This window comes from Mastomys coucha, unplaced genomic scaffold (assembly GCF_008632895.1).
Source record: "Mastomys coucha isolate ucsf_1 unplaced genomic scaffold, UCSF_Mcou_1 pScaffold15, whole genome shotgun sequence".
Classification (NCBI taxonomy): domain Eukaryota; kingdom Metazoa; phylum Chordata; class Mammalia; order Rodentia; family Muridae; genus Mastomys; species Mastomys coucha.
The window spans coordinates 16659702-16673576 of NW_022196897.1; the positions used below are offsets into that span (position 1 = coordinate 16659702).

The 13875-nt window shown below is 47.8% G+C and overlaps 1 protein-coding gene and 1 pseudogene across 1 annotated transcript in view; one reads left to right on the forward strand and one right to left on the reverse strand.

The window, feature by feature from the left end:
- Ak8 (adenylate kinase 8) overlaps window positions 1–7444 on the forward strand; it is a 113984-nt gene extending 106540 nt beyond the window's left edge. Inside the window, exons 12-13 of the mRNA XM_031369546.1 lie at window positions 4723–4803; window positions 7123–7444. Coding sequence (XP_031225406.1) covers window positions 4723–4803; window positions 7123–7360 — 319 coding nt within the window. The 3' untranslated portion in view covers window positions 7361–7444. The remainder of the gene's footprint in view (window positions 1–4722; window positions 4804–7122) is intronic.
- LOC116089906 lies at window positions 1712–2314 on the reverse strand (annotated as a pseudogene).
- Window positions 7445–13875: the final 6431 nt, after the last annotated feature.

Sequence of the window (13875 nt, forward strand, 5' to 3'; positions counted from 1 at the left end):
GGCTTCAGCCTGCCAGGCTGCTGGGAACCAGCTGTGCCTGCTTCATGGGGTAGCTGCAGTTAAACTCAAAACAGCAAGGATTTCTAGAGACCGAGCCAAGGTGGCTTTCAGGGAGGGGAAGCTGGTTGTTTTAGTTTTACTGCTGTGAACATACACCATGACCAAGGCAACTTTTATAAGGACAACATTTAATTGGGGCTGGATTACAGGTTCCGAGGTTCAGTCCAGTATCAAGGCAGGAGCATGGCAGCATCTAGGCAGGCATGGGGTTGGAGGAGCTGAGAGTTCTACCTCTTGTTCCCAAGGCAGACTGGCTTCCAGGCAGCTAGGATGAAGGTGTTAAAGCCCACTCCCACAGTGACACACGTATTCCAACAAGGTCACACCTCCTAATAGTGCCACTCCCTGGGCCAAGCATATACAAACCATCACACTGGGGAAGTGGGAAAGGAGAGAAGTCCTGAAAGAACACTGGGCTCTGCTTGCTTATCTGGTGCTCAGGGTTTTTTTTTGTTTTTTATTTTTAAGCTCATATATGGTCTAGTGCATGACAGCAAGTGTTCAGGTGTCCGTGTGGTTTGAATGTGAAGGGACCATAATTGGCTCATGTGTGTGACCACTTGGTGCCTTTTGGGAAGGTTCTGGAGCTGTTAGGCATTGGAGCCTTGCTAGTAAAAGTCTGTCACTGGGGCCAGAGGCAGGCAGGCCTTGATTTATTTTTTTTTAAGTGTAATACTGTTTATTTAACTTCAAAAACATTTCAGCATTCTAAACATACAAAAATTAACAGACTGTTCCAAACTGTGTTTAGGTCCAAAGGGGTCTGGACCTTCCATTGATGCAGTAGTTCTTACCTTTGCTGACAATGAGTTCTACAGTTTCATTAAAAAGTTTAAAATCTACTGCATTTAATTAAAGAAAAGACTCTAAACACTTCTCATGCCAGCTGACCCCTCCCCCATCCACAACTAAGAATGTCAGCAGAATGCTATGCCACTATATACAAAAACAAGACAACCTGGAGCTAAATGGATGCCCACCACAGTATCAACAGGTCCAGCCTCACAGAGCATGCCCTGAGCTACGGCCTCCTCCGAAAGGCATCTTCCCCTCACAGCCTCCACACCAAACAAGGAGCATCAAGAATCTGTCTGGGTTGCTTTGTTCTCTTTACAAACTATAGATATGTACAGTTGACAACTCGGGATTTCTAGCCAATAACCATATGAATTGAGAACAAAATGCCAAAATCTTCAAATGCCTTGTCACACCAACAGCAAAGTGCACCAACTGAGGAGGGCTGGAGAGTGCCTTTTCATTTTAAAAATGTGTGGAGCTGCCGGGCAGAGGTGGCACCCGCCTTTAATCCCAGCACTTGGGAGGCAGAAGCAGGTGGATTTCTAAGTTTGAGGCTAGCCTGGTCTACAGAGTGAGTTCCAGGACAGCCAGGGCTATACAGAGAAACCCTGTCTCAAAAAAACCAAAAAGAAAAAAAATGTGTGGCGCTATGTACAACTTTGATACAGTTTCAGGGCACTCTGGACACCCATGGCCACTTCATGTAAACCACTGACACTTTGAGAAACTACAATATGATCATGATCAAATTTTGTAATTAAACCTAACAAGGGCAATAGACACACTACTCAAATAAGAGATGTGTCAATCACAGTGTTCTCCCACTCTAAGGTATTCACAAAGAGACAGAACTTTATTCATCTTCCTCTTCCTCCTCGTCCTCTCCTCTCCCTCTTCTCCCTCTCCTCTTCCTGCTCCTCCTCTTCTACCTTTTCCCAGGCAACATTAGCAGGACCCTTGGTGCCATCAAACTTCCCTTTAGACTTGTAGTCAGCAACATCCTTCTCATGCTTCTCCTTCAGCTTTGCTGCCTTGGTAATGTAAGGCTGCTTTTCACTGTCACTTAAGTTGTTCCACACCTCACCCAGCTTTTTTGCCACATCTCCAAAGGAGACGCCAGGGTTTGTGGATTTGATCTTGGGGTGGGATTCGGAGCAGAATAAGAAAAATACAGACAGAGGTCTTTTGGGGGCATTCAGGTCTTTCTTCTTCTTTAGTTGGTTCATAATCCTTCACCTCCCAATCATAGTGTACTTTATCTGCCCTTGCCATTTCATCAAGCTTTAATTTCTCTTTGCTAGAAATTGTCTCCCACCTCTCAGAGCACTTCTTGGAAAACTGCAAAATTGACTGGAACCTCTGGGTTTTTCTTCTTATGTTCTTCCCTGCATGTCTGCACAAAGTAGGCATAAGCAGACATCTTGTCCTTTGGTTTCTTGTTGTTACCTTTAGCCATCCTGACTGTATTGTTCACTAGTCTCAGGCCTTGAGGTTTTTTGTTTTTTTTTTAAGTTTTGTTGATTTATTTTATGTAAATGAGTACACACTGTAGCTGTACAGATAGTTGTGAGCCTTCATCTGGTTGTTGGGAATTGACTTTTTAGGACCTCTGTACACTGTAGCTGTCTTCAGACGCACCAGAAGAGGGCGTTAGATCTCATTATGGGTGGTTGTGAGCCATCATGTGCTTGCTGGGATTTGAACTCAGGACCTTTGGAAGAGCAGTTGGTGCTCTTACCCACTGAGCCATCTCACCAGCCCAGGCCTTGAGGTTTTAATGACCCACCCTAGCTTCCTGTCAGCAGAGATGATGTGACCGCTGCCACATTCTCCCACCAGCACACCTGCCCATTGTGATGCCTGTGTCCTTGAACTGTGAGCCAGAACAAATGCTTCTCCCTCGAGCTGCTTCTTGTCAGGTCACGGCCTCAGTGGGTGAGTGTGACTGCCAAGCTTGATGGCCTGAGTTCAATCTCTGGGACCCACAAGGTGGAAGGAGAAATAGACTCCTGAAAGTTGTTTGTAAATGGTACCGGATGCTTGCACTCACAGATAAACACTAAGGAACCCGGGAAGGCGGGAAGGTTAAACATGCAGGCTCAGCTCTTCAAAGCAAAGAGCTGTTTACCTGCCTTCCATCTGGAGCTGGGGTGGATATAGTTCACCACCTGGGGATGTTCTGCTATCTGCAGGGCCAGGCTTCACCCACATGCCCCAGAGTATTATGTCTGTTTATCCCTAACTTTCCCCCACTAAATATTGGGCTTTTTTCAAACTTCTCAGCCCATAAAAACATCCTTATGTAGCATCCCAGCAGTTGGGAGGCTGAGGCAGGTGGATTTCTGAGTTCGAGGCCAGCCTGGTCTACAGAGTAAGTTCCAGGACAGCCATGGCTACATAGAGAAACCCTGCCTGGAAAAACAAAAAACAAAACAAAACAAAAAGAAACAAAACAAAACATCCTTATGAGAGATGTCACATGTACTTTACAACAGCCTAAGGAACTTCTATAGAGCCAGGCCAACACGTCTCCCAGTCTCTCTCTCTAGATCCTTACCGTGATCATCTCTATGGAAGAGGCTATATGTACTTTGTAGAGTTTTAATGTAAGCGTGTCTTTAGCTTTTTTTGTATTAGGAAACATTTCCCCAAAATTGTGCGGTGCTTAAATACAGCTAAAATAAACCATCTGGTGTCAGACTTTAGAAGTTTGAACCAGCTGGGCGGTGGTAGCACACACCTTTAATCCCAGCACATGGGAGGCAGAGGCAGGCGGATTTCTGAGTTCAAGGCCATCCTGGTCTACAGAGTGAGTTCCAGGATAGCCAGGGCTACACAGAGAAACCCTGTCTCGAAAAACCAAAAAAAAAAAAAAAAAAAGTTTGAACCAGTGACGACTCACTAAGTGGAGCTGAACCGAGTTTCATTCTTGCGTCTCCACTAGAGCTTGCAGGAACCCCCATGGTTGTTCTCTGACCTCTAAGTACGCATTGTAGTACATGTTCACTCATTACCTCCCCCCAAAAATGAATATATAAAAATTTTTAAGAATTAAAAAAAGTAACTTTGGGTAAGTATTAGAAGAAACCAGCCTAAGGGGAAGAAATTTGCACACATGTGTCAGTCAAACTCTGAAGCATCAGCCTCAGGCGACACGTGGTCCTAGAGTCTCTGGCCACCTCCCTGATGGCTCTAAGCAAGCTGCCTTCTTCTGGAGGCCCTCTGGGTAAGTCTGGGCTTTCATTTCTCCCACTGTGCAGTCAGTAGGTGACCTGCCTGGCATGGCTTGGATCTGCATTCCGCCTCCTCACAGCCTCGGTCACAGCAAAGCCACAGGCACCAGAGAGCCAGCGGGGAAAGGTTTTGCCCAGCCAAGAGGAATGGACACACTTGGCTGCCCCGGGAATCTGGGGCAGACCCTCCCCGAAACACAGAGATGCCCACATGTGGGGAATAATGCCAATCGCGGCCTTAGGTTGACAAAAGTGTGGCCTGTGGATCCCTCTGGTGACCATGGCAACTGTTCTTGTCTTGATTGTATGGAGGTAAATGAGTGACAACAGGAAGTTCAGTGTCCCCCAGGGCCACAAGAGAGGGGACACCAAAGGGAGGAGGCAGGAGAAGGGAAGGGACAGGGTGGCCAGTGGGTGATTCTGGAAGGCTCTGGGCAATTAGGCTACATCCTAGTTTCTGGCATTAGGATGTTATTGGCCTAGAGAGTGAGTTCACAGAGAAGGTAGGTAGGGCTCTGGGCTCTAGGTGGATTTAGCTGTGTATGAAAGTCATGTTGCCAAGGAGGAGGCATCTCCCTAGGATTAGCAGGCCCAGATAGTAACAACTGTGGCTATCGTGGTCTCTCTCCAGGGTCTTCTTCCTGAATGTGCCATTGGACTCCATCCTGGAGCGGCTGACACTGAGAAGGACAGACCCTGTCACAGGAGAAAGGTTGGTCATGGAGGGCTGCTGGTGGCCAGGTACCTGAGAGCTGCCTCTTCCTCTAGGTGCTCAGTGCTATCATGGACCTGCTTCAGGGTAGTGCTGGTTACTGCAGACAGAGGCAAGAAACAGGCTCAGTTTTTGTTTGTTTTTGTTTTTGTTTTGTTTTTCGAGATGGGGTTTCTCTGTGTAGCCCTGGCTGTCCTGGGATTCACTCTGTAGACCAGGCTGGCCTTGAACTCAGAAATCCGCCTGCTTCTGCCTCCCAAATTCTAGGATTAAAGGCATTTGCCAACACTGTAGGGCTTCCTCCTCCCCCTGTCCCCCTCCCCCGAAGAAACAGGCTACTTCAGTGAGTTCCTCTGGGTATGTCTTTGGCTCCCTCTTAAGAGGCAAGAGGGAAGGGATATACCAGGCCCTGCAGCAACATACTGGTGAAGTACCTGCCACTGTATTCCTGGCCCCAGCTGGACTCTTGCTTCAGAAATGGCTGCACCAGATGGGTAGACTCTAAGTATTGGACAAATCCTGTTTGGGAGGATGAAGAAAGTACAGACGAAGTTGGAAAGATGCTCAGATGGCGAATGCTTGCCTCACAAGCATGAGGACCTGAGTTCAATCACCAAGACACACACATTTACATACACACACCACGTATACACACACACATACACAGACACATACATTCACCCGTACAGAATACACACACCCATACACACATACACAAACACACACACTTATACACACATATATACATATACATCATATACCTATACCACTTACACACACACACACACACACACACACACACACACACACACTAATAAGCCCTTTATGATAGTATATGCCTTTAATCCCAGCACTTGGGAGGCAGAGGTAGGTGGATCTCTTTTGAGGCTACTCTGGTCTATATAGGGAGTTCCAGGACAGCCAGAGCTACACAGAGGAAATCCTGTATGGTGGCTATTCTTGGTTGTCAATTTGTCCACATCTGGAGTTAACTAAAACTCAAGTGGTTAAGTGGCTGGGTACACTTGTGATAGATTTTCTTATTTCTTTCTCTTCCTTCCTTCCTTTTTTGAGACAGGGTTTCTTTGTGTAACAGCCTGGCAGTTACACTTGCTTTGTAGACCAGGCTGGCTTTGAACTCACAAGAGATCTGCTCTGTTTTCATTAGCCAATAGCAGGCTAAGAGCTGCCTCTTAAAGGGAATACTTGTCTGTAGACAATGGTAGAGACTTACCCAAAATCCCAAAGATATCTCCTGTGACTTACCTGTAGGACCTGCCAAAGGTTCTCAACAGCATCCTTGTCTGCCACTGACACCTCAAGTACCATTAGGTCTGCTGGATCATGTGCAAGTAGTAGAACAGCCCACACCACACAGCATTGTGGGACTGTTGAAGGACATTCTCCTGTTCTAGACCCCAGTCCTGGTATCTGTTGGGGCTCCCTAGAGGAACAGACGGGGTAGAATGAATCCGTGTGGGATTTACTAGAGTGGCTTGCAGGCTGTGGGCCAGCTAGCGCATCAGTTCTCAACCTGTGGGTCTCGACCCCTTTGGGGGTCTGCATATCAGAGTTACATGATAATTCATAATGAAATTATAATTATGGAGCAGCAATGAAATAATTTTATGGATGGGGGGTCACCACAACATGGGGAACTGTATTAAATGGTTGAAGCATTTAGGAAGGTTGAGAACCACTGATCCGACAGTACCTGTCTACCAATGGAAGATTCAGAGTTGGTCTTCAGAAGATGCCAGAGTCCCAAAGAAGCAGGCTCTAATGCTAGTGGAGGAGTGGACTTGCCAGTGAGGCCAAGAGCAAGCAGGCAGAGAGAGCAAGCTCCCTTCTTCCATGCCCCTTATATAGGCTGCCTGCAGAAAGTGTAGAATTCTAGTTCCAGGGAATCCAGCTCCCTCATTTGGCCTTTGGCATGTGTGATGGGTGGGGGTGAGGCACTGCAAAAGTAGGGGAAGGGGAGAATGAAGGAACCAGGCCTTTTGTGTGTTGTTTGCTTTGTTTTCAGGTGGGGTCTCACTACACAGCCCTGGCAGCCAGGAACTTACAGAGCTCTGCCTGTCTGGGCCTCTGAGATAAAAGGAGAATCTGGCTCTTACTGTGCAGTTACAATCCTACCCCACCCCCACTGACCTCTGCCCTTACCCTGAGCACAGCTCTTGTCACAGCTTCTTGTTCCAGAAGCCTGGGGTCACTGATGCACAGCTGGCATTTGTGTTTGGTAGTCATGGTGACAGGGCAAAGGCGCTCTAGAGTGGTCAGCAGAGGACTGAGGGCTGTTGTCATCTGCTTCCCACTTAGGTTCCATCTCATGTACAAGCCCCCTCCCACCGTAGAGGTCCAGGTCCGACTCCTGCAGAACCCCAAGGATTCAGAGGAGTACATCAAGCTCCAAACAGACTTGTTCTACAGGAACTCTGGGGACCTGGAGCAGTATTACGATCGAGCCATCATTGTCAACGGAGACCAGGACCCATACACAGTTTTTGAGTATATAGAGAGTGGGATCATTAATCCTCTGCCCAGGAAAGTTACCTGATGTGTGTGAAGCCAGGAGCAAGCCCCGAAGACACTCAGATCCCCTCAACCCTCATCAGACCCCCAATAAAGATGCTAGTCACAACCTCAGGTAGCCTTCTTATGGGGTCTGAAAACACAGAAGAGGCTCATGGCAGGGGTAGAGTAGAATGCCAGAGGCTAGGCCTTCTTCTAGAGTCAGATGCAGATAAGGCCCACCTCAAGCAGCAGCACAATCCCATTATGGGTAACTGGGTGGGTGCCGTCTTAGGTTTTCCACTGCTGTGAAGAGACACCATGACCAACTCTTCTAGAGGACAACATTTAATTGGGGCTGGCTTGTGGGTTCAGAGATTTAATCCATTGTCGTCATAGTGAGAAGCATGCAGACAGACATGGTGCTGGAGAAGATGCTGAGAGTTCTACATCTTAATCCTTAGGCAGAGGGGACTGTTTCACATTGGGCATATCTTGAGCATATAGAACCTGAAAGCCTGCCTCCATAGTGACACACTTCCTGTAATAAGGCCACACTTCCAACAAGGCCACATCTCCTAAGAGTGCCACTCCCTACGGCCAAACATTCAAACATATAAATCTGTGGGGACCAAACCTATTCAAACCACTATAGGTGGCATTGGTCGTGTTCTGTACAGGACCGGAGCCAACAGCATGGTTCTATATGATAGCGGACACAATGATTGATTGGCTTATGTGATACCAACTAGGCCAACAATGGACATCTGCAGTTTGGAGAATCTCTTGGCTGCTTAGTCCACTGGGACAGATACTCCAGATGTCTCAGTCTAGTGCTGGATGCATGGAGGATTCCTGGAGAGCCACTGGTCTTCAGTCCACACCAGAAGGTTGAAAAACCTAGGTTCTGATGTCAGTAGAGGATGGTAGGAACGGTAGCAATGAAGTAGATGCACCCACAAGTGAGAAATGAAGGTAGGCAGGCAAAGCAGGTCTGGTTTCCTCCCACACAAAAGCTGCTTCCCACTTGGGGGCGAGAGCTTCCCTCCTCAGCTAATCCTCTCAGGAAAAACCCTTTCAGAGAGACATGCCTCTTAGATGATCCCAGGTCCAGTCAGATTGACAACCAAGTTTAATCATCACAGAGTTAAACTCACCCCTCTTGGCCTATCTGTCCCTCACTACCAGAGGTAGAGTGATAACTGCATCTGTCTCACAGTAACCTGCAGAATCCAGTGGGGTGATGGGCAGAGCCTGAAGCCCAGTGTAGACACATGTTCCAGCACTGAGCGGGGTGTAATGACACCCACCTGTAACCTCAGCACTTGGATTAGAGATGGGAGTGAGGAGCATTGAGAGTTCAAGGACAGCCTCTAGTTACATAGGGGGCTCAGGGTCATTCTGTACCACAGAAGACGCTGTCTCAAGAAGAAGAGCAACGTGGTACCCAGTGGAACTCTCTGGAATGAGGGCCATTGCTTATATCTGCACTGCCCATGTTGGCAGCCTCTCATCACAGGAGGCTCCTGAGGCATCTGCAGTATGGTCATGCCACTGAAAAGGTGAGTTTTAAGTTTCACTTAATTTTGACACATTTGAATTTAAACTGCCTCTCACCTGGCAGCTGTCCTGTAAGAGGTGTGTGTATGTGTGTGTGTGTTTGTGTGCCTGTGTGTATATCTCAGTGTGTATGTTATCTCTCTCCGTGTATGTTTATCTCTGTGTGTATATATCTGTGTATGTCTATCTCTGTGTGTGTCTGTGGGAGTGTGTGTGTGTGTGTGTGTGTGTAGTATTGCAAGGCGGCTGTAGAGTAACAAGTCAGCCCCTGTCCTCTGTACAACCGACAGGCCCTGCAGGGGAGATGGGACAGGGAGACTTGGGTTTGATGGAGTGACTGGAATTCCTTTCATGCCTCCTTCCATTGTCTCTCTCTACCTTCGGGATGGTCCCCAGTCAGGCTACTACATGCAGATACCTAAGGTCACCTGTCCCAAGGCTGACCATACATACTCTTGGGACCAGGCTAATCTGATTCTAGCACGTAGGGCTCTGGAAAGGTCAAAGACCCCTGGGACCAATGCCCAAAGGCCCTTCTAGCTTAGACAGCTCCCAGTCCATCCAGCAGAGCTTGCCCCCTGGGCCTGCTTCAGCTCCATCTCACAGGTCCAGGAGGCGCTTCTTGCAGGTTCTGCCTCCCGTCTCAGCCCCATTTCCTTAGGCTGTCAGACACTGAGTACCACCTCCCAAATCTCCACCAGGGTCTCCCCACCAAGGTCCCCCGCAGTGCCCACCTTGAAACTTATTTGGCAGTGCACACCCATTTTTAGCACATGTTCAGTTTGCCAGGGCTCTGTGGGGTGTTGGAAAAGAATATTCCCAGTTTCTTTGTATGCTCATACAAACACATTAATAAAGCAAAATTAACTTGTTTGGACAGGCACTTCCTTTCTGCAAAAAGTTTGTGCCACAACCTAAACCAATACATTGGCCAAGATGGCCTCTGCCTTTTTTTGTATGATTATTATGTTTACACAGTCTAGACCAGTCAAAGCTTTATAGTAAGACATGTCTTAGTTTACTGTTGCTGTGGAGAGACACCATGACTACAGCTACTGTTATAAAGAAAAACATTTAACTGGGGTTGGCTTACAGTGCAGAGGTTTAGTCCATTATCATCATGGCGGGAAGCATGTTGGCACACAGGCAGACATGGTGCTAGAGAGGTAACTGAGAGTTCTACATTTGGATCTGCAGGCAGCAGAAAGAGAGACACTGGGCTTGGCTTGAGTTTCTCAAATCTCAAAGCCCACCCCCAGTGACACACTTCCTCCAACAACGTCACATCTCCTAATAGTGCTGCTCCCCGGGGGACCACCACAAAGACTCTGTCTCAAAAAAAAATTAAGATTTTAATTCCTTTGCATAAAAGTTTTACACAGTAAGGGAGAATTATGTGTTGTTCCAAAGGCAGGGGCCTGCTGCTGAGGCCCGGGTCTCTCTCTCTCTCTCTCTCTCTCTCTTTCCTCAGTGCTGATCTGTTGCTGCATGGCAGCTTAGTTAAAAAGGAGGCAATGTATAAATGAGTTGTTTTATTGTAGGAAGGAGAAAATATGCTGGTTAAGTAAAGGGAAGGAAAGAGGAAAAAGAGAGAGAGAGAAAAGAGAGGAGGAAAGCAAGAGAAGAGAACAAAGAGCAGAGAGGAGAGAGAGCAAGAGAGGGTAAGAGTAAGAGAGTGAGGAGGGGGCAACCACCCCTTTTGTTGTATGGGGCGTGGCATGCCTGGCTTGTGGTCAGATGACTGTGTGTAGGGTCCAGCTAGAATGCTGGGAGCTTGAGGCATTGTCTGCCTGATAGAGCACACATCTCCTGCAGGGGCACTTGTGAGAGGTTTGGGCTGAAATCTGAGCCATCGTCTCAGGAGCTATCACTGTCCCTTGTAAACAAATTTACTCTGCTTAGTGGGTCTCCTGGGTTCTAAGGTGGCAGCTCTACTGGACCCCGGCTGTTAGAACAGTCCACTGCCCCACAATTATGGAACATTGGTTATTGGCAGGCTAGCTGGCTTTGATAAAATATAAATTCTCACACAGGTAAAGAGGCCCCACCACCTGTATCTAGTCCTCTTTGATCAGAGGAAATAGCAGACAGGAAGAGAGCCCACACTGGCTTTGCAAGGTTTCATTTCCCATAGTTCATTGTTACCTCCTCTGCATATCATTCTGGGCTCCAGAGAATGTGATGTCACACAGCCATGCTGTGGGACTGGACAGTTGCCATGAGCAGATTCATGCATGGCCTGTGCAGGGAGTGGCATCTGTGGGCAGATAACTGCTCACATCCTTAACACTCCTTCCCTCTGTCCACCCTCCCACTTTAGTTGTGTGTACTCTGTGCCCAGCTTGTTAAACACAGTATATTGCCTATGGAGGAGGGCTGTTCCTCCCCTAGAGCACGGCCTTAACCAGACCAGTGGCCTAGTTTCCCATGCCATCAGGTGACTCTGGACAAGTGTATTAGGTACTTTTCTTATTGCCATGACAAAAAGTACCCGATAAAAGTGGCCAGAGATGGCTCGGCAGTTAGAGTTCTTGTTCTTTTTCTAGAAGACCCAAGTTTAGTTCCCAGTACCCATGTAGCAATTCATAACCACTCGAAACATCAGATCTATGGAATCAGATCTCCCTCTTCTGGTCTCTGTAGGTACCTACACACACCACACACACACACACACACACACACACACACACACACACACACACACACACTTAAAAAAAAACTGACCAAAACAACTTACGGAAGGAAGGGTTTATCTTGCCTCGCAGTTTGGGTAGAATACCACAGCAGGAAGGCCAGGCATTGGGAGCATGAAACACTGGGTCACACTGCATCCACTGTCTGGAAGCATGGAGAGATGAATGCTGATACTTGGCTTGCTTCCAACTTTGTATTCAGTCCAGATCTTCAAGCCCAAGGAGTGGGACCATTCATACTCATGGAAAAGGTTCTCTGAAAACTCCCTCATAGACACACCTACAGGTGTGTTTCCATGGTGACTTTTAACCTCATCAAGTCAATGTTAAAATTAGCCATCAGGCTGGGCATGGTGGTGCTCACCTTTAGTCCTGGGCAGAGGCAGGTGGATCTCTGTGTGTTTGAGGCCAGCCTTGTTTACACAGTAAGCTTCAGGACAGCCAGAGCTACATAGTGATACCTTGCCTCAAGAAAGAAGGAAGAGGAGAAAAAGGAAGAGGAGGAGGAGGAGGAGGAGGAGGAGGAGGAAGAGGAGGAGGAGGAGGAGGAGGAGGAGGAGGCTTGCTGCCCTAGCAGATGCAGGCTTGCTTCCCAGCACCCATATCAGGCAGCTCAAAACTGCCTATTATTCTGGCTCCAGGAGGTTTAATGTCCTTTTTCCAGCCTCCAAGGGCAAGACATTTGCAGGCACAAATCCACACATAGACATACATACACGTAATTTTTAAAAGCTTTTTTAGATTTTCATTTCCCTATGTGTGCACACATGCTGTGTGTGTGCAGTTACAGGCAGTTGTGGGCCACCTAACACAGGTTCTGGGAACCAAACTCAGGGTCCTCTAGAAGAGTAGCAAGTGCTCTTAACCTCTGGGACACTTGTAAGCCACTGCTCCAGACATGTGCTTTATTTTTTAAATCTTAAAACCAAGTGGTTTAGCCTGTCATCCTAAGATGAGGGTAAACAGCTATTGCCTTCTGGATCTTGTGAGAGGAAAAGTTAACACACACAAAGGTAGTGAATAGGTTGAACACACAGAACAGCTTTCTCATTTCCACAGAACCAGGAAGTCCTGTTTCATTCTTAGAAGAGGGCACTGGAGCTCCAAGAAGTTAGGCAGCCTGCCCTTTAGCCACCCATGGCAGTAGGGGAGACAGGACCAAAGTCTTCTGGCAGTGACTTCTCAACTATATGGGACGGTGGATTCTGCTTTCTGTACCTGCTTTCCTGTTAGAGCTGTCCAAGTGGCTGAGGCAAAGACATCCTGGCTTTCAGAGAGTCTCCTGCATCTCCCCCCTCACCAGAGTGGGACCATCTGCAGGACCCATGTACATTGGGGGAGTCCCCCTGGAATAATCTGCCATCTAGACACTGACGATCTGCAAGAGTTGGGCATCACAGGGCCTCATGAGGTGAAATACGCTCGTATTGGTATGGGAGGTACCTTAGGGGTGTGTGTGTGCTTGTTCCCCTCTTCCAGTGAGATGTGGTCCTTGGTTGTGGCTGCAGTGAGACCAGGACCACACCTGCCTTGCCCATCCAATCAGCTTCTTCCTTGTCTGCCTCTACCCTTGCTACATCTTGCTGTCAACAGAAGGGAGAGGATCTGAGATCTGCCTGGTACAGCAGAGTAGTGAAACTCTGCTTGGAGAAAATGGGGAAGCAGGCTCCTGCTTGTCTTGTTCCCTCATCAAGTGCTTTGTTTGATATGGTGAGACAAGAACTCATATAGTCCAGACAGGTCTTGAACTCCCAATGTAGACAAGAATGACTTTGAATTTCTGGTCCTCCTGCCTGCACCTCCCTCCCGAGTGCTGAGATTACAGGTGTGTACCACCACATCTGGTTTATTCAGCTTTGGAGGTGCAACCCAGGGCTTCCTGCATTCGAGGGCAAGCACTCTGCCAATTGAACCCCACCTCTTGGCCAGCAAACAACTACTGAGTCTCAGCCGTGTCTCCAGGACTAGGTAGATAGTAGAGGGGAAAGGCAACGTTTCTGTGCACATGACTGGCATTTTCTATAAGGAGATCGCAAAAGTGAGGGAGGGGGAACAATCTGGTTTCTGACAGCCCCTGAGAACCATCCCACCCAACGGTCCTATTAAATACTTGCATCTGTCACCGGGCTTTCTTCTTCTTACCTAGGGCTGTCAGTCAAGGTTCCTGTGCACCGTGGTAGGATTACGGCTAGTCTAGGGAGATCCCAGGGGATCAGAAAGGAGGCAATTTAAATGCAGCCACACTCATGGGAGACCCCATGGAAGACAAAGACATCTTAGATGTTGAGTTTTAAGGAGCATAAAGAAC